Source organism: Echinops telfairi, unplaced genomic scaffold (genome assembly GCF_000313985.2).
Source record: "Echinops telfairi isolate 266 unplaced genomic scaffold, ASM31398v2 ScPeMD7_7457;HRSCAF=8495, whole genome shotgun sequence".
Taxonomy (NCBI): domain Eukaryota; kingdom Metazoa; phylum Chordata; class Mammalia; order Afrosoricida; family Tenrecidae; genus Echinops; species Echinops telfairi.
The window spans coordinates 20,787,566-20,812,465 of NW_022111357.1; the positions used below are offsets into that span (position 1 = coordinate 20,787,566).

Below are 24,900 nucleotides of genomic sequence, written 5' to 3' on the forward strand. Positions count from 1 at the left end.
GTTCCAGGAGCTCAGTGCCAGTATTTACACCTGGCGCCAAAGAAGTCACACAGAGAGAGAGAGAGGGGCGGTTTCCACTGTAGCGTCTTCAAAAGTCATTGGCACTGAAAAACACAACGTTTTCAAGTGAACGGAGCCAACGGGGAGAAATCCTTGGCCCAAAGTTGATAGGAGAACCGAGCGGTGGGTGGGCATTGCCTTGGGGACCAAGAGTCGACCCCCACCACCTGAGGAGGGAGCTTCCCTGTAGGAGGTCTGCCGCAGGACCTGGCTCTGAGGACTAGGAACAGCCAGTCTGGTGACCACGATGGCAGAGTCCCTGGTGAGCAGGCACTGGCGGGAAGTTCCCAAAGGGAATTCAAGCACGAGTTGGGGGTCAGATCAGGAGACAGTCAGGGTCTGACATCTGTGGGCTCGTGACTGGAGGGGCGCTTCCGTCAGGGAAGGGATTCAAGTAACAGCGTTGAGGCGTGTGGAGAGGTTGTGTGTGGCATGGGGCCACTTCCCAGTGAGAGGTCCAAGCTGCCGAGGAGCTCAGGCCTCACAGCTCCTTAAGGATGATCTGGATCTTGCCATCAAGCTCCCCCATGTCCAACAGGAAGGCGACATGGTTGCTGTAATGCTGAATGATGTTGTTGTCCATGTTGACCAGGATTCTGGAAGAGAAGGAGATGTTGTCCGGATGCAGCAGGGGGTGGGGTGGCCATCTTGTTTCCCGACCCTCTGAATGATGGTGATATGAATCATTACCACCTATTGGGTGTCCCCAATACTTTAGGCACATCTCAAACATTCTCTCTGATCCTCACAACGAGCTCCCTTTTACAAGAAGGCACAAGGCCTACGTGGCCATACCACACGGCAAACCCAAGCCCACACGCTTCCCCCGCTTGCCTCTCCCCATGCACAGACGTGTGGACATTTCTGAGCAAGGGCTGTATTGATCTGGAGACGGTGCAATGCTCCCCGGGCCCTGGCCACACGGAAAGGACTTGGCTATCCAGGAGGTATGGCAGCGGGTCAGTGTGGGTTGGGTCAGAGGGGGCTGCATTATGTCTTTCAGATGTGCCCGCCTGAACTAAGGGGTAAATGCCACACCATCTCCTGTCAGTCCCATCCTTATGAAGCCGAAATATCAGGGGGAGGTATGGTAGCCTGGAGGAGCTTGCCCTTCATTTTCCAAGCAAGGACTTAGGGCTAACCAGAGAGGGCCAGAGCATCAAAGCCATATAGCTCATCTCCCACCAGCTCCCAGCTTCCCGATGGGGCAGGGGGAGACATGGGTGAGCCCACAACCCCCAGTCTCAGCACAGCCATCTCTGCCAGTGGGAGCCCAGCAGGGCCTCTTTCAGGAAGAAGCTCGGAGCGTGGGCCCCCAGAGGCCGGTGCTGCCTGCCAACGTCTAATGACAGGATCCCGTTTCCTCAGGTCCTGTCTGCAGTTCCTACCTCTCCACAGAGGCATCTTTGTCTGGGGCTGGAGGCAGGGCGCAGACCAGAGGGAGCCGGGGGCTGGGCTGGGGCTGAGGGGTGGGTGCTGTGGGTCTGTTTCAGACGGTGCCATTTACTGGGTACTGCCAGGCACGGTGAGCCTTTCGGGAGCTGATGGGAAGGCTGACTCCCTCACCTCCCCCAGCGGGGTCTCTACAGGCCAGAGCGCATGCCTCCACAGAAGGGACCCCAGGCAAGCCCTGGGGCCCTCAGTGTTCAGAGGCTAAGGCCAGCCAAGGGAGCCCCGAGAATGGGCTTGTCGGGGACTGCTGTCACAGAACAGGGGCCGCTTGTCACTTCCCAGCTTCTCTGCCTCTGTCCGGGTTCGCATGAAGCCCCTGGCCAGCTGCCAGCAAAAACAATGTATTTGCTAATCGTTCAGGCACTCAGTGGTGCTTGTAAAGCTGATTGTATCTACCTTTGTCCAGAGGACTTTTGAGAGGATTTTATGAAAATAAACTAGGCCACTGATTAGAATTTCCTCGACTCTGAGGGGCGCAGCCAATGAGCCCAGCTCCACCTCTCCCAAGAGGGTTTCGGGGGCAGGGAGGGGGCAAGATTCTCGCTCAGGCTCTTCAAACAAGCCCTGACCTGAGCTTTGCATGGCTAGGGCATGTGTGCGAGAGGGCTCACGATGGCTGCAGAGATGTGAGCTCTGCCCTGGGCCGTGGGACCCGGCAGACAAACTGGCCAGCCTGACCACAGCCTGGGTTCGCACACTGATTGGTGGTTAGAGGAGCAAGCAGGGGGCCTGAGCAGATGTCTTGGCTTTTCTCTGTGGCTCTGTCTGTAACTGTCTGGACTCTCTGCTTCTTCATCTGTGACGGGCCAGTGAGATGAGACGTGGGCGTTCTTTAGCTCAGTGCTCCCCAAACTAGTTATTTCTAGTAATGATTTAGCACACGCAAAGGGCAGCACTGGCCCTTCAGCCTGGCCCATGGCGGGATTTGCAGGGCAGGGCAGGCCTGATGCAGGTGAGGCTGGGCCAGGGGGCGTAGGTGCTAGCACCGAGGGGAAGTGGGGCCGGGCTTGTCTGGGCAGCGCAGAGCCGAGCCTGCCCTCAGTCATGAGGTGGTTCAGCTCCAGAGAATACGCGAGCCCCAGTTTGAAACCGAAACTTGGAGGAGGAAAAAAACCCCTAGATACGCACACAACCAAAACCCAGCAGGCGCCCTTCCCAGGGGCTGCAGGGGCCAGCCCTCCCCTCCGACCGTCCCTCCGTGGGAAGCAGCGAGGTGAAGGCAGGGCTTGGCCTGTGGGGAGGAGGCCCAGCCGGGGCCTGACTAGACCCTGCCTGTGCAGCGAAGTCCAAAAAGAAGAATCCACAGATGGCAGCTGCCGGCAAACTCTGATCGCCGCTACTCGTAAATGTGGCCGGAGCTAGACTACCCACATGGCTCAGGTCTGAGGGCCCCTCTGCTCCTCACTGCCAGGGCCCCAGGCTGGGCTGGTAGAGGGACCCAACAGGAAGGGCCTTAGGTCCCAGCTCACTGGTTTTGACAAGGGAACTGAAACCTAGGAGAGAAGTCACTGCATGACCTTCCCTCCCCCAACCCCCTGGCAGATGGCCAAGGGCTGTGGCCCCTCCCCGTAGTCCCAGGATTCTGTGGCCATGGCCGGAGGGTCATGGAGCATCCTGATGGCCTCATCGCAGGAGGATGTTGGCACAGGGTCCAATCCCAGAATCCTTTGCAGACGCTCTGCAGTCAGTGGTAGCATGAGCTTCCTAGTCCCTCCAGCACAGCCCTCCTGCCTCCCTTTCCCTCTCTGTAAAATGTGGGTGGCAGTAGCTGCCTGAGTGTGGCGATGGGGCTTAAGTAAGATGTGCTTAATATAGTGCCTGGCACATAGTGGGTGCTCATGTGAAGGGTCATCACCCTAACTTTTATCATTACAGTCAAATGGCCTGCCCAGGTTGTCCAGCGGCCTAGGGACTAGAACATGGGCCTCTGGCTTTGGCACGCTCTCCTCCACCCCAGGAGGTCACGTACAAAGGCCTGCCGCCGGTCTTTCATGCCCACCTTGGCCACAGTGATCGATGATTGGTCTCTGTGACCAGTGGTTTCAGCCTGACCGGGGCTTGCCTACCTCACCTCCTCTTCCCCTGGGCCTCTCCACAAAGGTTGACTGTAGACCCTGCCAGCACTGCACACCCGGCCCTGCTGCGACCCTCTGAGCCTTCGCTTTAGAGAAGGGGGATGTGTGGAGGGAGACTGTGTACTGGGCACTTACCCCCGCTTGCATTTCTTGTAGACTTTGTAAATGTTCTCTTCAGGGAACCCATACTTCTCAGAGATCTGCAAGAGAATGGTAGAGGAGTCATTGTCTGCGGCCCAAACTGGTGTTTTAGTTTTTTTTGTCAAGAAAAATATACTTTTTTCACATCAAGGTTTTTTCATGATTAAAAAAAAAAAATTCCTGGAGGTTTTTAAAAAAACCTCGTTCTTCCCGATTAATTCATGGCCGACAAAGCAAAACTGGAACGGACCTGAATTTATAAGGTATGCACATGCTGGAATGACGCCGGGAAGGGACAGCATTGCAGGTCGATGCCCAGCTAGAAATGCCGTCTCCCTGTTTGAAACAAGGGCAGCGGGCATGGTCTACGACCATGGCAGAGGTGGAAGCAACAGAGCCCAGCTCAAAGACGGCTGCCAACTGCATTGTTTTGAAGACGTGCCCCTCTCCCCAGTCCTGTAGCCGTCCCCTCTCCTGCATCGGGCTCAGTGCACGCCAGGGCTTGACACTCTTCTTTTACGTTGGGGCTAACCCCCAGCGCACCCATACTTTACAGCTTTAGGTCTGTTCTGGGTTCACGGCACCTGCCATGACCAACCCACTTGGAACCAGTTAGAAGCCTGGAAAATAACATGTATCCATATTGTGGAAAAAACAGAGAAGAAATTGACAATCATCTATACACCCCTTTCTCAGAGATAAATATTAATAACATCTGGGTGTGTGTATTATCATCTTTTGGTCACATGTAAAGATTTTTTATATTCCACATGACTTTTTAGGTTGCTTGTTTTACTTGACATTGTATCATAAGGTTTTCGCTGTCCCAACAAACTCAGGCCAACTAGCCTTTTCAGTGGCTGTAAAAGAACTAGAAGACCATCTAACCCTGAGCCCCTGCCCCAGTGTTGGGCACTCAGAGGGTCCACGGCCAGGGCTCCATCATCCCCAAGTTGGCAACCTTGGCCAGGTACTCAGGGAGACAGAAAGAGAGTCCACCTGGGAGGTTTCTGTTAGAATTCATCAGCCCAGGTCAAACACTTAGGACGGCTCCTGGCATGGACTGAGATCTCGACAAGAGGCCGTTGTTGCCATTTCAGAAGTATAACAGTGGGGGTGCTCAAATGCTCCCCTTCCAGGCAGGAATTAGCATCTGCACTTGACGGGTGAGGAGCCGAGGCAGGAAGAGGCTAAGCCACGTGCCAAGTCCAGCCTGAGACCCGGGTTCCCACGCCATCCTAGCTCACGATGTTAGCGCTGAGCCCACAGAGGAGGAAACGGCGGTGCAGAGGGCCGAGGGCCCTGCCCAGGCTCGCAGGGCACGCATAGGGCTCCCAAAGTCCCCACTAGGGCAGACCACCTGGCGCTGTGGCACTTTAGGCCAAGTCCCCCAGCTTCTGGAGCCTCAGCATCCTTGTAAACTAGCTGAAGTGACCAGATGTGGGGGCAAGCTGGCCGAGATAAGGGTGTGAAGTGCTCACCGCCCAGCCCCTGTCCCCTGGCATGTGCTGGTGTTCAGTGTTGCTGACTGCCCTGCAAGCAAGACACGTCTCTAAACTATATCTCAACGGTGATGTGACCGAGAGCTACCAGGAAGGTCTCCTCAGCTGAGCTGAAGAACGACTCAGGGTCTTCCCAACGGTGACTGGCCACCTGCAGCAGGGGCCGGGGCTGGGTGGTCCCCTGCTGGAGGCAGGGACATGGAGGGCAAGAGCAGGTCTGGGGGGCAGGTCTGGGGAAAGGGCAGCAGGCGGCCTGTCCAGTTGTGAAGGTGGCAAGAACCAGCCGAGAAAATGATGAAGACAGGCTTTCAAGTCGAAAGAAGACGAGCAGAAGAAACTCAACGAGCTAAAGGCAGAGGTTGTGGGGAGGGGCCCCTGGCCAAACAACAACAACAACAACAACAACAAGGGGTGGCCAAGGTGATGGTGGCCCAGGGCTCCATGCCCGTTTAAGTAAACACCGGTTTCCCTGCTGGACTGTCTGTTGCCTCCTGTCCTTGGTGGAGCGTTGCTTTGAGTAAACGTTTAGAAATGACTAGAAAAAACCATACAATGGTTCATCGTTAATTCTTCTCACTCGGCCGTTCCTATCTTAGCTGTGCGCTCAGAGAAGACCCAGTCTGAGTCCGGCCACAGCCCACTCTCTGGTCTCTGCTCTGCCCCGAATTCTGTACCCCCTGGAACTAGACAACTCCTCTGAAACGGAAAATGAGTTTGTAAAAGTGCAGTTTGGGAAGGCGCTCGGGAGCTGAGCCCTTTAAGTCTGTCCACCCTAAAGGTTCGCAGTCTCTATTCAAGGGACATCCGTGGCCTTTTGTGAGCCCCACTTCCTGGGGCCGGTGCCAGGCGGGGCTAATGATATGTAACGAGAGCAGGATCGAATGGCTACGCAGTGCAGAGGGCCTGGGCAGGATCCCAGTTCTGTCACTTCTAGCCGAGTAACCTTGGCAAGTTACCTCACCTCCTGGGGGCTGTTTCCTCATGGGAAGGGTGGCAAGGATAACAGGGCCCACCCCTTGGGGCGGTGAGGGGAAGGTGAGGGGGTAGCAAGTGCAACATGCCTGAGAAAAACACCTGGCGCACCGTGAGGCTTCGGTCTGGTGGTACAGTGGTTAGTGTGCTTGGCTGTCAACCCAAAGGTCAGCAGTGTGACCCACCAGCAGCTCCGTGGGAGAGAGGCGGGGCCATGTGCTCCCCTAAGGATGGCTGCCTTGGGGCCATGGGTGGGGGGCGGCAGGGAAGTTCTACTCCAGAGTTGGAATCAAGTCCAACAGTGGGTTGGTCTTGGGGTCAGATGCAGCTATTGAATTCTTTCGTTCTATCCCCTGCGGCCTGATTTCTTGGCTCCCTCTGGCTTTCTTGAGCAGCCTGACCTTTAAACCCAGCTGGCCCTGGTGGGGCCATGCCTGCTCAGTTTTCCTCAGAGCCGCAGAGCCGGCCGTGGCTTTGCTCAGGACTGCACTGTTTCACCGAGCGGCTGTCTGGCAGTCTGGGGGGCTGGGGAAGGCCTCCTCTGGCCTCCTTGTCCATGGACCGCCTCCTGCCACCCCAGCCGGTGACCCAGCCAATCATGAGCAGGCGGGCATGAGCCCCCTCCTCCCCCCTGCCCTGGAGAGACAAGAGCGTGTGTCTGGGCCTGGCCTTTTGGGTTTCATTCCCATTAAAACAGAAACAGGTTTGCAAAGCCAACAAAAAGCCCTGGCCTGTCAGACAGCAGCCATCAGATTAAGGAGATTTATGGTGTGGGCGACTCCCAGGGCCCGGAGATAACATCACAGAGGCACACCCCTCTCGCCTGCCCCCCCACACGGGGTGGGACAGGTCGACCACCAGAAAGCTGAGGTTCCGGACTATTCCTTCCAGAGTCTTCCCGTGGGAAATCAGAACTGTGATGAGAAATTGTGGGGAGGAGCCCAGGGGGTGCGCTAGGACCAGGGCGGGGGTCCAGAAGGCCGCTCACCGCATTCCGCAGCCCCTTCAGGTCTGGCGTCTTCAACATGAGGGCATCAAACACCTCCTCGGTCTCCCTGCGCACGTACAGCAGAACTGGAGGGCGAGGGGGAGCGTTAGCGGCCGGGTAGCTCAGGAAAGTAGCATTTACCATTAGATTGTTCTCTGCAGAGGGCCATTCACGTGAGGGGCAGCCCAGCTGGGAAGCACTCCACCTGGGCGTGCAGCCCCTGCGACCACCAACAGGCGCCTGGGCCCTTCGCCCCTGTGCCTGCGTGGGTGGGTTGGAAGCCCCGCCATCTGTGAGACCTTAACAAAGCGCTTTTGGCACTGTGTGCCCCAGATTATCCATCTGTCAAACGGAGGGTCGCTGCCAGCACGCACGGACTCACATTGAGTTGGTGGTGTCCTGACCGCACGTTTCAATTTGGGAAGCACCACATGCAGAGCAAAGCTCAACTCGTGGTGGCTGCCCGCTGGTGGCCCTGCTCCTGATGGACAGCTACAGCCCAGGGGTTTGACCCGGCGTGGGGGGTGGGGGTCAGCTACTACCAGAGATGGAGGGTCAAAGCCAGAAAGCAAGACTTCTATGTCCCACCCACTCCCACCACCCGCTTTAGAGAAAATCACAAGCTGGCCAACTCCCCCAGCTGCCTCTGGGGTGCCTGTGTTGAAGCGGGGCCCAAGAAGGCAGGTGCCCAGGTGTTCTCCTCACCCACCAGCCCATAAGACTTGGCCCACACCCAGCACCGAGGCGTAGAGCAGTCTCCTGCCCGGGCTGGGCCCTGCTCTCTCTGCCTTGCCAGCACCTGTGTCTCTGGTGTTGGGAATGGCCTCGTGGGTGGCACTGTGGGGTGGGGGTGGGTAACAAACAGAGGGGTGAGTACCTCTCTGGAGATCCTCCTCTTTGGCCAGCTTGGAAGGCAGAGGCTCAAACTCCTCGGTGAAGGGTGAACAGGTGCGCTTCAGAGGCAACCTGTAGGGACGGCGGGGAAAGGTGCGTGAGGGACCCAGCTGGGCCCCCAGGGACCCTAGAGGTGGAGGAGACCCCATGCAGCAAGTACAAAGCAGCGGGAGAGCGGTTCAGGTAGCAGGCTTTGGCGCTGGACTGCCTGGGCTCCCACCCCAGCCTTCCGCTGGCTGGCTGTGTAGGAGGACTGTGGTCTCTCAGGCAGAGGTGAGATTATAGCAGGAATGACAGCCCTTCCCAGTAGGGGGGCACAGTAAAGGGGAGCGATCACCACCACCACCATCATCCTGATCCTGAAGACCCAGGTCCATCTGAGGAGGTGGGAGGGGAGTCCAGTTCAGCCTTGACGACTGGATAGCTAGCTGTCTGCTTTACTCCCCTGCCCCAGCCTCAGTTTCTTCATCCTTAAGAGGGAGCTCCTGAGGATCCCTGGAGCAGAACCCGGAGCAGAAACCCTGTGGGGGCCAGTTCTGCTCTGTCCTATAGGGTCGCTGTGACTCAGAATCACCTTGCAGCACTGAAGCCGTGGGGTGCCTAACTTGCTGGGGGCTGTGGTGAGGGGATTCAAAGCCAAAGGACATCAAACCCACTGACATTGAGTCCGTTCCAACGCAGGGACCAAATACAGGGTTTCCTAGGCGATGACCCGTTAAGGGAGCAGACAGACTCCATCTTTCTCCCGAGGATCAGCTGGCGGATTTGAACCACTGCGCTTGTGGTTAGTGGTCCAACACCACTGCCCAGCACCACCAGGGCTCCTTGTTGTGAGGGATAGGTGGCAGGGTTTGCTTGTGAGAAGTAGGGCGGAAATGGGTCCTAAGGACCAATGCTCTACAGGAAGGACTTTTCCCATCTGAAAGACCCCACCCGCTCACCCAGCCTCTGTCTGCCACCCCACACCCCACCCTGGCCGGGCTGGTTTCCTCATTGGACAGGCATGTGGGTTGAGCGCAGAGAGGTGAAGGGACAGCTTCTATCTGCCACAAAGGGAAAGGTGGGTGTCCTTCCCCAGCCCCCGGGCTCCCAGTCTGGTGTGCGTGGTGGTGGGCAGGGGGCCTGTCCCTCCAGCCCGGCCTCCTCACCTTGCCCTCTGACTCTGCACACCACCTCACAGGCTTCTTCTTGCCCTTTTTACAAGCAGCTGTCTCGCCAGCAATTCGCCAGCTCTCCCCATAAAGCAAACTCATAAAATCCCCAGGCAGTCTCATCCCTTGGGGAGGTGCATGGCCTCGCTGGGGGCTGGGAGCAGCGTCCCAGCTCCCCGGGAGGGAGCGGAGGGAAGAGCAGGCTGGGGCAGTCCTGAAGTGGGACAGGCCAGCGGGTGGGCCACGGCCGCTCCTCTCCATACGTACCTGTTGGAGCCGCTGGGCCCTGCCGAGGAGCCGGCCTGCAAAGAAAAGGAAGACATCCCCGGTCAAGTCCCGTCCCGGAAACTGAGAGGAGCCCAAGCTTTGGAAGACTTCTGGAGAGACACATCCTTGGGGGAGGGGGGCTGAGCCCATTCTGCTCAGACACGGCCCCATCAGTGAGTGTGACCTTGCTTCTAAAGGAACCTCCACCTCAGGCAAAGCTGGGGGTCGTAGAGGAGGTGATGGGTGCTTTATGCCTGTGCTAAGGGCAACATCAAGACAGAGGACGGCTCTCTAGGAAAGCCTGAACACCCTAGCAGAAGATCTCTCGCTCTCCGTGCTCCACCACCCACCCTCGTTCTAAGTCCATTCGCTAGTCGAGACTGTTGTGCAACTCCCCACCCGTGTGGTGGGGAGCTGTAACCCCGAAGGGGAGGAGATAGTCAAATTGTTCAGTATGGGAGCCAACTAGTAGATGGGTCTGGAATTGTGTTGACTGGCTGTGTGACCCGTGTGGAAAACGGCCCCGACCCCAGGGGCTGGGGGAGAAAGGAGCACACGGCAGAGGGCTTGGCCGGGCCGCTGAAGGACGGGCCTCTGTGACTAGGGGCTGGGCAGCAGTGGTAGAGAGCACGGCTTCCTTCGGACGCCAGGAGGCCTGGATCGGAATTCTGGCCAAGCTGCCGGGTTTCTTCACCTGTCTGTGCTCGGTTTCTTCCCCACGAACCCCTGTGGTTCACCGCGAAGATGCTTACGGAAAGGTCGGTGGCTCCTACCCACCGGCTGCTCTTCAGGAGAGAGACGAGGCCCTCTGCTTCCAGCAGCCTGGAAACCCTAGGGGGCAGCTCTGCTCTGTCCTCTGGGGTCACCATGAGTGAGTGCCCACTCGACGGCAACAGGGTAACCCAGGGAGAACACGCTCTCCCGTATGGGGCTGGAAACCAGCTGCTGTGGAGTTGATGACAGCTCATGGGGACTCAGGTGTGTCACGCTGTGCCCCACGGGGTGTCCAGTGGCTGCTGTTTGCAGAAGCAGAAGGCCTGGCCTATCTCTCGAGGCCCTCCTGGGTAGACTTGTGCCTCCATCCCTCGCTAAGCATGGTGCGCCCCGGGCCTCCCGCAGTGTGGCAGTGAGGACTGCCGGAGCCCAGGACTCTGCAGGCTGTTGTGAGGACTGACAGCGAGCAGGCACAGGCAGCGCTCAGCATACCACGCCGTAGTCAGGGCTGTTGTCCGCCCAGCTGTGAGGGGCCACAGTCCAGCTTGAGGTGGACATAGCAGAACCTCCTCGTGGGTCCCACATGTGAACATTTCAATGGTGATAGAGTCCATTTGGTCACCAACTCTCTTCAGTAGAATAGGCCACTGGGCTTACTCACAGGTGTGTGTGTGCGTGCATATGTGTGTGCGTGTGCGCATGTGTGTGAACCCCTCTTGGGCCTCACCCCTCCTGGGCGCTGCAGGCTGGAGAAGTGCACATTGGGGATGAACAGAACGGGAGGGGTCTCCAGGTCTGTCTCTGGCCGCAGGTAGGTGGTCTCATTGCCCCGGAAGCCAGATAGCAGGCAGCCTTTGATGCCTGCTGGGAAGAAGAAGCCATTGGGTCCCAAAGTCCTTCTGTTCATGTCCCCAGACAAGCGAGTGTCCCCCTTCCACTTCCCCTCAGTCTGGCCCACCATCGTAGCCCACCCTTGCCCACTGACCGCTGTTGCTGGAGTCGGGGCACTTGGCCTTCCTCCGGAACTGCTTCCGCTCATCATCCCGCATTTTCCGCTCGGCTCCCTGGAAGGAGAGCAGGGTTACCAGGGCTGCCTCTTGCCCCACTCACTGCTGCTTTGCGTCTCTGACGTGGGCCAAGCTTCAGGAGCAAGGCCAGGCGGTGGGCAGACGCAAGTGCTGGGCCTCGCCTGGCCCCGCCCGAGGTCAGTACAGTCCTTGGGAGACAGACAGGCAGATGTGGAGTATGAGAGAGATGGAGACAGACAGAAAAGTTGAGAGAGCCGGGGAGCGAGACAAGGAGAAAAAAACGCGAGAGACAGGAATGATGCCGAGAGAGCTGCACAGATAGACAGAGACCCAGCAAGAGACAGAGACTTTCAGAGAGACACGAAAAGATACAGAGAGACAAATGTCAAGATACAGGCAGACAAATGCCAAGGCCCACAGAGAGGGAGAGCGGAGTGTGAGGGGCTTGGAGCACCCTGGGACCAGGCGGGGCCTCCACCCCCTTGCTGGCCATGCAGCCACCTTATCGCAGAAGATCTTGATCTGGCAGACTGCGCGGTGGACCAGGCGCTCAGGGCCTGAGCCACAGTCGTAGGTGTCGATCTGCAAGTTCAGGGGCACGCCCTTCACCCCCTTCTGGGAGGAGAAGTCTGTGCTCAAGCAGTTGACGCCGATGAATACCTGGGGGCCAAGGGGAAGCTGTAAGTGGCCTGCCCCAGTCACCAGCCGGGCTGTCGCACAACCCTGACCTGATATCCGCCCAGCGCCACCCTCCTTCTCCCCCCTCCCCACACACCCAACACTGGCTTGTTGAGCCCACTGCACACCTGGTTTGCACCCTGAATCCTCACACCCCCTGGAGGGCCACCAGTACCACCTGTCTTTTATAGGTGGGGAAACCGGTGCTGAGAGGTGAGGCAACTTTCCCAAAGTGGCACAGGCACTAGCCGAGCTTCACTCCCACCCCGATGGTCCTATCCTCTCGGTCCTGGGAGGCCTAGGAAGGGCATCCAGGGGCGTCAACTCCAAACCCTTGCTTGTTCCTGACTCCAAACGGGGAGGTAGAGAAGGGCTAAGTTTCCCGTCCCTGTTGGGGGTCACAGGATGGACAAGCCACTCTTCCCTCAAGCCACCAGCTCCAGCCATGGCTAGATGCCTCCGGCCAACTCCTCGGGTCCCACCCCAGCACGAGAAGGGATCCCTCCTGGTCACCCGGTTTTACAGATGGCGAAGTCAGAGGTTCTGAGCAGTGAGGGGACCTCCTGGCAGTTACACATGGAATGGGGTGGGGCTGTGTGCAGGAGACCTGAGGCGGGAAGCTGGGCTCTGCCACTCAAGCCTTGGGGCTTGGAACAAATCCTTTAAGCTTGCTGAGCCTCCGTTTCCTTCTAAGCAAAAGGGGACATTTAAACAACCTCATGGGCTGCTGATCGAAAGGTGGGCGGTTTGAACCCACCAGCACTCCGTGGAGAAAGATGCGGCCTTCTGTTCCTGGGAGCTTGCCAGAGTTGGAAACCCGCAAGGGCAGTTCTACTCTGTCGCACAGGGTGGTTGTGTGTCTGCAGTGACTGTGGGGCAGGGAGGTTGGAGTTGGGGTGTGGGCTGTCAGGAGGGTAGTGGGTTGTACAGTTGTTGTGATTGGGCCAGTGGGAAGTGTCACCCCAAACTCTAGGTCAAATGATGGTAGGCTGGGGTCAGTCTCAGAAAGGTCAGGTTAGCTGGTGCTTGTCTAGCAGTGGACCCCCTCCTATTCCTTGAGATATTTACCTGGGAAATGACCCTCCCTGTACATTTGGGTGGGGCTGGGAGTCTGAGCAGACCCCTTCCTTGCTCTGCTAGGGGGGCCGTACCCCAAGCACATGCCAGACATACCTCGCCCTCCCCCAGCCCCACCATGGCAGCCCCCACCGGAGAAGGGCCCAGGCCTGGGGGCTTAAGAGGCTGTGAGAAAATCCTAACCGAAACCCACCACTCCCTTCCCATGAAACTCTCCTCCTCCTACCCCTGAGCGGGAGTCCCAGCCCCTCCCCCAGCCCCTGGCATTTGTTTGAATAATAATAATCTCTGTTTTCAGAGCTCCTGCACCCCCACTTTCTCCAGGCAGCCTGGGCCTGGAGCCGGCCAGGGAAGCCAACGTGGCTCCCTAGCCTGTCCAGGCAGAAATGGCTGGGGCTGAGCTGGCCCTCATGCTCTGCTGAGGAGCTGAGCCTGGCCAGCATGGGGAAGGGGCAGCCCCCCATCACCCTGCTCCTGACTCCCCTTCCTCAGGGCCCAAGACAGGTCCCTCTGACCAGACAGAAATGTGGCTGGGCTCACGTCATGGGCCTGGCAGGCCAGAAGCACTTCATTACTGGGGTGAAAAACCACCGAGCCTGCCGGACCCCAGGTCTCGCAGACAGGCCTGGTAGGGTAGTCTGTGCCCCAGCCCGCGGGGCAGATGGTTGTGCCCATCTACCATCATCAACCAGACCTCCAGGTCAGGACGCAGGGCACCAGCAGCGTCCTGGTCTCTAATTGGCTGTGTGACCTTGCCCATGGTTCAGTCTTCCCATCTGGGACCCCAAAACTCACTGCCATCAAGTCGATTCCACCCCATGGTGGGCCCTAGAGGACAGAGCAGACCCATTTCCAAGACTACGTCGTCGATGGGAGCAGCAGCTGGTAGGTTTGAGTCACTGGCCCCGGTGCTTAAGCCACTGTGCCACCAGGGCTCCTTGGTAAATGGGAGGAGGGGAGTCATCGTCCCAGCCACCACTTATGAACCAAGCTGATGGCTGCCATTTACCTTCTGCTCCCAGTTCTCACAACAACCCGACAGCCCTCCTATTTTACAGCCCAGAAGACAGAGGCTCCCAGGGACTAAGTCTCTGGTCCAAAGGGGGTCTAGGTCAGAGGGTCGTGCAGTGGATGTGCTGGAATGTGGGTGCGGCCTGCCTGGGCCTGTGTCTGGGGCTCCCCTGCTGGCACCCTCAGTGGGGCCTGTCTGCCACCGTCTCCCCAGAATGGCTTCTGTGCCCGCCGCCCGCGCTAACCTTGGCCTCCTCGGCGACGTCCCACACAAAGGACAGCGCGTTGTAGGCCACCTCCTCGATGTGCTGCACCGTGTTGAAGTTCTCTTTGCAGTCGGCTGAAACACAGGTCGCGGGGGTCAGCGGGAGCCTGGGGCCTCCCTCCTCGCCCCAAGAGCCACGCTCCATCCAGAAGGCCCCTGGACTGCTGTCCCTAGGGTTACTGATGGGGAAACTGAGGCAGATTTGCCAAGGGCCTCGGGGGGAATCCCTGGCTTAGCCAACTGGTTTTCAACAGAGGTAGACTTCTGACTGGTTTTGAGTCCGGAGACCCACCAGCAGTCGGGATGGAAATAATAGCCATACTAGCGATAGGATCATGGAGGCCCGTGGGGGCAGTGCCTGGGCGTCGGGCTGCAAGCTACATGGCTGGCGATGTAAACCCACCAGCAGCTGCTCGAGAGAAAGACTGGGCTTTCCATTCCCATAAACAGTTACAGTCACGTCGGAGTAAGGCACGGAAACTAATAATCTACAAATTATCAAGGGTTTGTGAGGGAGGAAGAACAGAGGGAGTGAAAAAATGAGCTGATACCAAGGGCTCCAGTAGAAAGAAAATGTTTTGAAAATGATGATGGCAACATAGGTACAAATGTGCTCGACACAGTGGACGGATGGATGGATTTTGGTAAGAGCTGTACGAGCCCCCAATAAAGGGATTAAAAAACAAAAACAAACACAGGCACAGTCCCGGACGCCCACAGCGGCCGCGCGGAATCAGCGTCGTCTTGATGGCCGTGAGAGGTAGTCTTAACCCACCGCCATCCAGCCGGTTCTGACTCCCAGCCACCCTGTGCGGCGGGGTCTGAGGCTGCAGACCTTTACGGAGTAAGACAGCCTCATCTTCCCCCCGCGAGTGGCTGGTGAGTTCTGAACCGCCAGCTTTGTGGTTCGCCATCCAACGCTTACCGGACAGCACCCCCGGGCCCACTAGCAGCTGTAAGAGTATCGGTAACAGTAAGAATAATAGCAGCAACTGCTACTTAAAACAAAGGCAAATATCGGACTTAGACTCTAAAGGACAGGGTAGAGCTGCCCCTGTGAGTGTCCACGGCTATACAGCTTTATGGGAACAGAAAGCCTCTTGTTTCTCGTACGATGGCTGGTAGGTTCGAACTGCTAACCTTGCAGGTAGCAGCTCAGTGAGCAAGCCGCTTCGCCACCAGAGCGCCTTTACTACTTACTGGGTACCCGCAATATGACGAGCACTCAGTGCATCTTCAACTACACGGTGAGTGTTCAGCTTTCCCAGGAAACTCACGAGGCTCACGGTCAGACAGCGAGTACAAAGCAAAGCAAGGACCGGAGCCCACACCTGTCAGGCTCCTGAGCCCATGCTCCTAGCCAGTGGTTCTCAACCAGTGGGTCTCGACCCCTTTGGGAGTCAAATGACCCTTTCACAGGGATCGCCCAATTCATAGCAGTAGCAAAATGACAGTGATGAAGTAGCAACAGAAATAATTTTATGGTTGGGGGGGCGGTCACCACAGCATGAGGAACTGTGAAAGGGTCGCGGCATGAGGCAGGTTGAGAAGCACTGTCCTAAATACTCTTATCAGCACTCCAAATAAGTCAGCTTTTCATCCTCAAGCACCCAGGACTCCTGCCGGAAGTCATGGCTGTGAGGCCGCAGGCAGTGGGCCGCTATGGGGCAGCTGGAGAAAGAAGGCTCAGAGGGGATGTGACACGGGTCACCCAGATAGGAGGAGAGGGAGGGATGCCACGGGTCCTACCCACTGTGGGGACCAGGACAGGTACAGAGCAGCTTACACAGAAGACCTGCTCCCCGCCTGATGACAGACATTGAGGGTCCCCGCTCCCAGAGCAGAAGGCCTGAAGCCCTTTAAAGCCTGGCTGCCTGCATTGTGTCTTAATGGGTCAAGCCCCTGATGGGGACAGCCCCTCCCCCTTCCCACTAGAACCCCAGGGGTCTATTTATCTATACTACTGGGGTCCCCAGCCTGTGTTTATCCCAAAGCAACAAGGAATAGAGGCTGTTCCTTCCAAGGCAACAGATGCAAATCTCTACAAAGAGCCCTAGTGCTGACCTGGTGACCAGGGCCAGGCAGGAGGGGGAAAGCAGGGGGCTGCCCGGAGGGGAGGAGAAAGGGCCACAGGGAGGACGTCTGAGGGCTGTGTTTGCCGCTTGCCATCCAGCCCATTCCGACGCGTGGCCACCCTGTGTGCTGTGGAGTGGAGCTGCTTCACGGGGGTTTCCAGCCGTGCGTCTTGGGAAGCAGACCACCACCAGGCCTTTCTTCCGAGGTGCCTCCGAGTGGGTTCAAACCACCAGCCTTTCAGCAAGTTGCTGGGTGTTTAGCTGTTTGTGACCTTCAGGGAACTGTAAGTTTCACACTAGCGCCCCCTTACCCTGGACGAGGGGCCCTGCGCCCATAGACCAGCTAACTACACACCACCAGCCCTGGGTGGGAATCCCACTCTGCTAGGGGCAGAGCGGGTGCAATGTCTCTACGGGCACTGCCTCGCTCTTCTTCTGAAAGGGCAGAAGGCTCACAGGCCCCTCCCCTCTGGGTGGCTCAGCAGGGTCAGTGGGTCAGTCGGGGTTATGGCAAGGAAAGCACCAGGCAGCGCACCTGGCCTAAGGTCAGGCCGCCATGCTCACACCGGAGATTCAGCAACGCAGGGACTGATTATGAAGTGATTCTTACCATCACTTCCACCTGGTTCCACAGTGAATTTAATTTTAATAGATGGCTCAGCGTCACCTGGGTGAAAGGGGGCTCGGCCAGGGTTTAGCGCCTGACCCTGGCGCCCACAGAGGGGAAGGGCAGGAGCTGTGAGCGTCATTTAATCCAAGCACTCCCTGCGACAGAGCCAGCCTGCGCTGCGCGGTTGGTTCTCCCCACTGGGGCAGGCTCTCACCCACATCGATGACGCGCTGCTTGGCTGTGGGCTGCCGAGAATGCCAGTGCTTCCAGAAGCGCAGCTGCTCCACCGGGACCTTCTCGTTGTCAAAGACAACCATTACCACGCTCTGCAAGGAAGGGAAGCAGGCACCGTCACCCCACGCCGGCCCAGTCCCTTCCCAGAGCCGGGCTCAGGGACTCTGTCCCTTGGCCTCGGTTTTCCCCATCCGTGGCAATGGGTGAAAAGGGATTCAACAGCACCCACTGCCTGGGGGCCCGTTCCACCCCTTCCCAGGCTGCTCCAGGGCCAACGCACCTTGACTTTGTTGGAGGACAGGGCAAGGCCTTTGCCTCCTGCTGGGGTCCGCAGGGTGACGGGGTAGAACTGGCCCTTGTTGAGGTAAGCCATGGGCGACTCGCCAGACTTGATGTGGATGGCTTTGGGGGAGCCCAGGGTGTACTCGAAGTCACTGCAGGGGAGAGGGCCAGGGCGGTGAGGCTGGGCTCTCGGGAGCGGGGGCAGGGGCCTCTGCCCGCAGCTTGCCCATGACCTGGCTCCGCCTACTTCCTGGGCCCCAGCTCCACATGGTTTGAGTTTTCCTAGCCCGTTGCTGAACGAGCGCCCAGTGGTGACCAGAGATCGCGGAGATGACAAAGCCACAGAGGAGGCTGGGCCACCTGGGTGCTGGGCACTGACCAGCCATAGATCAGACTCTGGTGACAGTGTGGGGGCTTGCCTGCAGCCCCCTGCCCACTGCCTAGGTGGCCAAGGATTCAGTGGGGTCATGTTACCTCTTGGGGCTGGGGTAGTCCTCTGGACATGGGGGCTCCGGGGATGTTTTCAGGATATCTGGGAAAAGCAGCGTCTGCAGAGAAACAGTTCCAAGAGAATAAGTGGCCCTGTTCTGGTTGTGGGGACCACTGCCCAGGGCTGCCACTCGCACCTAGCTGGTTGTTCAGTGTACACCCTGGGCAACTGTACATGACAACCCTGCTGCAGCGCCCGGCACCTTTTTCCACAGATTCCAACCCCCTCCCTGTCCTCTCTCCTTCTGTCTATGCACATGCACACAGCCAAGGCTGTCGTGAGGGCTACAGGGCTGGGTCCTCACCTCCTGCGGGTCATCTTTGAAGGTGCTGTCTGGCTGCCAGCGCTGGGTAGGCGGTGCCCCGTGAATGCCCTCAAACAAGGAGCTGAGGGAGCTGCTCTCATACACATCACTGGTGGGCAATAGGTAGCTGTCCACAGAGCCAGCTTCCAGCTTGCTGGGGCCGGCGGGCAGGGGCGGTGCCTTGCCAGGGGTGGGCACAGTCCCTTCCAAGCTCATCAGATTGTTCTTCTTCAGCAGATCCGGGTACTCTGGGGCTCCAGACACGTTCTCAGTCAGGAATTTCACGAGGTGGGTGGGGCTTTCAAGGGGGGTGAGGTCCGACTCATAGTCCATGCCATGGTAGTACCTGGGGAGGAAGAGGCGGGCTACGTGAGAACATCGCTCTCTCCTCCCTACATCCTGGGGCGGGGGAGGGGGCTCTCCCTGGCTAGATTGGAGGGTGCTCACCGCAGTCTCATAATGCCCTAAGCCCATTGGTTACAGGAGGCTGCTGAGGACAGGACTAAGTACAGGCTCAGGGTCAAGGGGAAACTGCCTCCTTTACTCATTACCCAAACTAGCCAAGCCACCGCCATGGGGTCAGGTCCAATGAACAGCATCGCCGTGTAGGGTCTCCAAGCCTGTACATCTCGACATGAGGGGAAAGCTTCATCTTTCTCCCACCTGACCGTCAGCAGCCCGGTGCTTCCTTGCAGAGCCACGGAGCTCCTTACAGTACTTGCTAATTAAAAACACAACCTGAACTCTGAATCATTTCTTAGCTGAAGTCAAAATGTCCCCGATTCAAGACAACAGTACTGACTGAGCCCGCGGGTGGTGGGTGCATGTCAGCCTGTGAGAGCTTCTAGAGAACTCTGTACGGATATGACCCCAGACTGTGAGGGGGACCGAGGAGCTGCACTCAGAGGACACTCACTTTATACCTGTCTCTTAAACAAACAAAACATTCCCACTGCCCCTGAGTGGATGCTGACTCAAAGCAACCCTATGTAGGCTGTAAGTCTTCAGGAGAGCGCTCAGCCTCACCTTGCTCTCACAAAGCGGAGCACGGATTTGAACTGCTAACTTTGCAGTGAGCAGGCCATGGCTTATCCAACACTGCCACCAGGGCTCCGTTCCATCTCGATAGAATTGGAATATTTACAACAAATAGGTAGAGCCTTGTAATCAGAAAAAATGCTAATAATAGTGTAAAAACTTGGTTCCCAGCAGAGGAGGGCGGTGGCCCTAGGCCAGCCATGCACACAGACACACTGCGCCGGGGCCTCCCTTGCCAGGCCTCGGCGGCCTCAGCAGTCTGCCTTTTCCTGGCACCAAAGAGCCTGAAGAAAGTTTCTGGGCAGCCGCCCTGGGTGGTCATCTTTGGGAGGCCTCCGGGTTGGCCAGAAGAGGGAAGCGGGGACAGGGGGCAGGGGCCATCCTGTGCTCATCTAGCCCTTGGTGGCCTGGGGTACTTTCTGCAGGAAAGGAACACCAGTGCCCCGGGGCACTGATGCCAGGCGGGGGATGAAGGACGGGAACCCAGGTGACCCTGGGGGGGGAGGGGGCTGCAGTGGGGAGGAGGGCCTTGGAGCTGAGGCAGAAAAGCTGCCTCCAGGGCTTTGCCATTCCTGAGGCTTTGAAGTTTGTTTTCAGTAAATTGACCCACAGCCCTGCAGGGGGTGTGTGTGGTGTGTGTGTGGGTGTGTGTGGGTGTAGATTTTTGTGAGTCAGGTTCTTATATCTTTTATGGAAGGTTCCTTCCTCCATATATATATTATATATGTACACATACTATATTTTATATTTATATATATTTATATTATATCTAATATATATGTATATATATATATATATTACAATTTTAGTTAGGTTGTATTCTGTTCTTTCTACTACTTTAAGACCTAAATTAAAACATTTCCGTGGGCTCCTGAAAGCACGGTGGGCCTAGGGCTCCCCAGCGCTGTGCCTTCTACACCTAAGGGGCATGCCAGCCCTGCGCTAGAGGCCGAGGTTGGAGGTGTGGGAGGACAGAGAAGCAGAGGCTGGGCATCTGCGAGCCTCACCTCTTTCCCTGGTCGTTCCGGCCTCCGGTGCTGGAGGAGAGAATCCGCTTCTCCTTGGGGCCCTGAGAGGAGAAGGAGGAAGGGATTATGAGTGCTCATGGTCTCAGTCTGGCTGCTCGGAGCCTCAGCCTCCTCCTGTGGCCTTCGCAGGGGAAGTAAGCCATCTTGGTCAGTGGGGTGGAAGCCCACGAGTCCTTGGAATTGGCAGCGGCTTTAGCCATCACGTGGTCTGAACCCCATATTAGGGAAATGAACCCCAAGAGTGGGAAGAGGTACCTCACGCTTAGCAGTTAAACTCCCAAACCAAAGCCCACTGCCATCAATGTTATTCTAACTCATAGCAACCCTTTGTAGGGTTTCCAGGATTGAAACTTTACAGGAGAAGACAGACTCACCTTTCTCCCATGGTGCAGCTAAGTAGATTTGAACCACTGACCTTGTGGTTAATAAATAGCCCAAGGCTTATCCCACAGTGCCATCAGGGGTCCCTTACCAGTTAAGAGCATAGAATTTGAAGCCAGGCAGGTTTAACTATCTGTTCAAAAGTGCTGTGTGACTTGGGATAAATCACTACACCTCTCTGAGCCTCTGGGTCCATAAGTTACATGGGGGTTATAACGCCTGCTTTGAGGGAATTATGAAGCCTTATCACAAACAGATACATACTTGCTCAATCAAGTTTGTTAGTGGGGTATTTCCTATGTAGTAGATCTTGGGCTATGTGTCTTCCATGTGTTTTCTCATTTAACCTTCATCAACCTCTCCAACACAGCTACTAAAGGTCTCCCCATTGTATGAATGAGGACACAGGATCACAGAGGCTCTGCTGTCTTAGTAGTTGGGAGCATGGACTGTAAGTCCAGACTTTTTTGATTCAGTTCCTAACTCGGCCACAGGCTGGCTGTGTGATCTTTTGAGAGTTCCTTACCCTCTCTGTGCCTTAGTGTCCTTGATGTAGAAGCAGGAATAATAACATCATCCTCAGGAGTTGTTTGGAAACAGTGCCTGGCACATGGGGAGCACTCTTTAAGCAATCATACCTTTCATGATTGTAATTATACTTTTTATATCTCAGAGCATCTAAGTCACTTGTCCCTACAGCTAATAAAGCCAGACCTAGGACTCCAATCCTCCCCAGTGGCTCTAGGGCCCATTCTCTTAATCACATCCATGGGACAGAAAGGGGGAAGGCGCCCTGCTCAGGGCCCTGCATCCAGCAAACAGCAGCTGGTTGTGTTGTCCAAAGCATCTCTGCACCATTTGCGGCAGGAGTTGGTCTCAAACTCCCAACCTGGTACTCTCTTGACACCATCAGACTATGTCCTCTACCCCAGGGAAGCCTCTGAATCCAGTGGGCTCCCAGACTACCTGGGATAGGGGCAGGATTGGGAGGGACTAGACAGCCCAAGAACGAGCTCTTGCCCAGGAAAGCTGGTCTTGGACTTTTATGGTTCACCTTCAAGCTGTAAATCCCAGGATACTGTTTAGACCAGTGGTTCTCAACCTGTGGGTCTCGACCCCTTTGGGGGTTGAACGACCCTTTCACAGGGGTCGCCCGATTCATAACAGTAGCAAAATTACAGTGATGAAGTGTCAACGAACATAATTTTATGGTTGGGGGGTCACCATAACTTGAGGAACTGTATTAAAGGGTCGCAGCATTAGGAAAGTTGAGAACCACTGGTTTAGACCCAGACCCAGTATCCTGACTTCCACTGCAGTTCTAAGCTTAGCAGCTGATTCCCATTCCTTTCCCGTCTGTCTGCTCCCAATGCCATCAGAAGGCCTGTCTGCTGGGGAGAAGGAGGAGGGGGCAACTGCAGCACACCAGCACGAGGGGCAGAGCCAGAGAGAGACAGACACGCTGGGGCCTCTTCCATCTGGAGCCTCCCTCCAACCACCCCTCCCTGCTCCCTGTGGCTTCTGCACACGCATAGAGACTTTGCCGTCTACCTCCATGGGAAGATGGAGAAAATGCATCTTGGGTCAGTACGTTTGAGGGCTGATTTGCAAAATAGCTTTAAATCTTCATGCTCAGAGCCAGGGATCTCGGTGGCTGGCTATTTGTGTCTCTCCATCCCCACATCTGGGAAAGTCTCTGGGAGCAATCACCCAGCCCAGAGCTGGCAAGGAAATGAGCTCTCTTGGGACAACTCAGGGTTGGGAGAAGATTCTGCAGCTTCATGTGCCCCCAGTGGGAACACAGGCCACCTATCACCCATCAGCAATGCCTGGCATGAGCACTGGCAGTAGGAGGAGTGAGGTCGTCGTGGTGTGTATTTTGTAGTTAGGACTGCTGGCTGGTTCAAGCGCCACTTCTCAGACCTGGGATGACCTAACTCAACTGCTGACAGTCTCCTGGACTCAAGGCCAGAGCCCTGGAAACGATCAGAGAACCATCAAAGGCAGTCTGTCAAGAAGTGCTACAGTGGATGTAGTGGTGGCAGGGGTGGGAAGGACAGTAAGGCATTGAGGAGAGGGGGTGGGGGTGGCAGAGTGGCTTCTGAGAGAAGGTAGAAAGTATGCTCCAGGTATGTGTGGTGGTGGGCAGTGTGTGCTGGAATGGTGGTGATGTCCAAGAAGCCGGTAGGATCATGGGACAGGGGCAGAAAGAAGACAGCAAGTTGAGTGTTGCTGGGCTGGCGTGCCCTTGGCTGAGGTGGGGGATTCCCGCTTCCACCCATTCACCAACACAGGCTAGCTAACTGGGCATGGAGTGCTGGGGACTAACGACCAGGACAGGGCTCCTTCCAGAGTTCGTGTCTCGGGAGAAGTAGAAAGGTAAAGTGTGAACAAGGCAAACGTCTACGGACAGAGGTCAAGACGATGCTGAAGGTGCTTGGATTAGGCACAGAATGATGACCCGAGAAAGCCTCCTCGCGGAATGAATGAGGCGCCGTGAAGGCTCAGCCCGACAGCTGAGAGTAGGGTGTAGCCAGGGGGACGAAGGGGGTGGGAAGGATGCCAAGCAGAGGGAACAGCATGTGCAAAGGCTCGGCGGCGGAGAGAAAGAGCGTGATGGGGGATTGGAAGTGGCCGAGACAGGCTATTGGGAGGTGGGGTGTGAGCTTTGTGCAGACGCACATTCTGTCTAAGGGGTGGGGGCTGGGGGCGGACGGACCATGTAGTAATCGTAGAGGAAGCTCAGGGCCGCGACGCTGTCGTCGTCGCCGTTCACCCTCATCATGGCCTTCGTGGCGGCCGTCAGGGGGTTTTCCAGATAGGTCTTCCAGGCTTCGTCCTCGTTCGTGGAGGGGAACTTCTGGAAGTTCACCGGGTCGTTCTTTAGCAGCCGCACAGACCTGAAACTGGAAGGCAAGCAGGGAGGCGGGTCAGGCTCAGGCTGTCCCAGCGGAGGCGCCGTGGCCGGCCAGCAGCTCCGTTATCGGCCTGGAAAACATGAAGCCACTCGTCCCATCGCCCTGAGGTGGTTGAATGACCAGACTCTGGTCAGTAACACCCATCGCCTGCAGCAGCTGTAGACCCAGGGTTGCGTCGACGCCAGCCGAGCCAGGCTTCAGAGAGGAGCCCGGAGCTGCATCTAGCGGAGATTGCTGCTCAAGGAGCGCTCTTGTAACACGAGTGTGGAAGGACAGGGGTATTCACACGCTCTCAAACATACACATTCTACCTAGCCCAGCACCTGTTCTCCTGAAGTTGGCCTCAAAGCTGAAGGGCAGAGGGAGCTAGGGATCATTTCTGGTCAAGGAGGAAGTGTGGCAAGTGGCAGCGAGAGCCAGGGCAAGAGAGCCCTCAGGCGGAGCCAGCTCTTGGGAAAAGGCATTGAAGACGAACATTCATGGCGGAGGGCCCACAGCAGCTGTTCCAGTGCCAGGCCGGGGGCCGCCGGGCACTGCTCTGAGAAGCAGGGGCGGATTCAGGGCATGTGCTGTGAAGACGAGCCACACGGCTCAAAGGGAAGGCATTGGGGAGGGAGAGGCATGCACTTTATTTATTTTATGGACCACGATGTAACATGGTGATAAATGAAGAAAAGATAGCAATTGTTAAGGATTGCCTCGTGCTTGGATCCACAGTCAATGCTCATGGAAGCCACAGTCGGGATTACTGGGGAAATCTGCCGCGCCAGAGCCCTTTTGAGTGATGGGAAGCAAGGAGGTCACTGTGAGGAGGAAGGCGCCCCTGACCCACGCCATGGCGTTCTCCATCGCTTCAGACGCATGCGAGAGCTGGACACCGAATCAAGAAGCCCAGAGAGGAACCAGGGCAGTTGCCCCGTGGTGCTGGAGGAGCAGATGGAAAGTATCATGATCTGCCAAACAGACCAACGCTCCTTGGGATGCCAAGACTTCATCTCATGTACTTTGGACTTGTTGTCAGGAGAAAGCAGTCTCTGGAGACGGACAGCATGCTGGGTCAAGCAGAGGGGCAGTGAAGGAGAGGAGCCCCCGGCGAGATGGACGGACACTGGCTGCAACGCTGGCTCAGCTAGAAGAACTCTTGTAGGGCTGGCGCAGGACCGGGCAGCGCTCTGCCCTGTTGGTCACAGGGTCGCCGTGAGTCAACAACAATCACCACACTACAGTTTCATTTGGAAATACTCAGTGGTGAGGATGAAGCCACT

At 56.9% G+C, this 24,900-nt stretch overlaps 1 protein-coding gene across 1 annotated transcript; it reads right to left on the bottom strand.

Annotated features, from left to right (window-relative positions):
* Nucleotides 1-272: 272 nt before the first annotated feature.
* GRHL3 (grainyhead like transcription factor 3) lies at nucleotides 273-23,527 on the bottom strand. The gene is made up of 15 exons (XM_004705100.3): nucleotides 23,437-23,527; nucleotides 20,316-20,377; nucleotides 18,271-18,616; nucleotides 17,951-18,024; nucleotides 17,475-17,628; nucleotides 17,175-17,286; nucleotides 14,256-14,350; nucleotides 11,746-11,904; nucleotides 11,202-11,280; nucleotides 10,944-11,077; nucleotides 9,503-9,537; nucleotides 8,068-8,156; nucleotides 7,191-7,276; nucleotides 3,723-3,787; nucleotides 273-656 (listed from the first exon to the last, which is right to left on the bottom strand). The coding sequence occupies exons 1-15, from the start codon at nucleotides 23,500-23,502 to the stop codon at nucleotides 542-544; spliced, it is 1,671 nt and encodes a 556-aa protein (XP_004705157.2). The 5' UTR covers nucleotides 23,503-23,527; the 3' UTR covers nucleotides 273-541.
* Nucleotides 23,528-24,900: the final 1,373 nt, after the last annotated feature.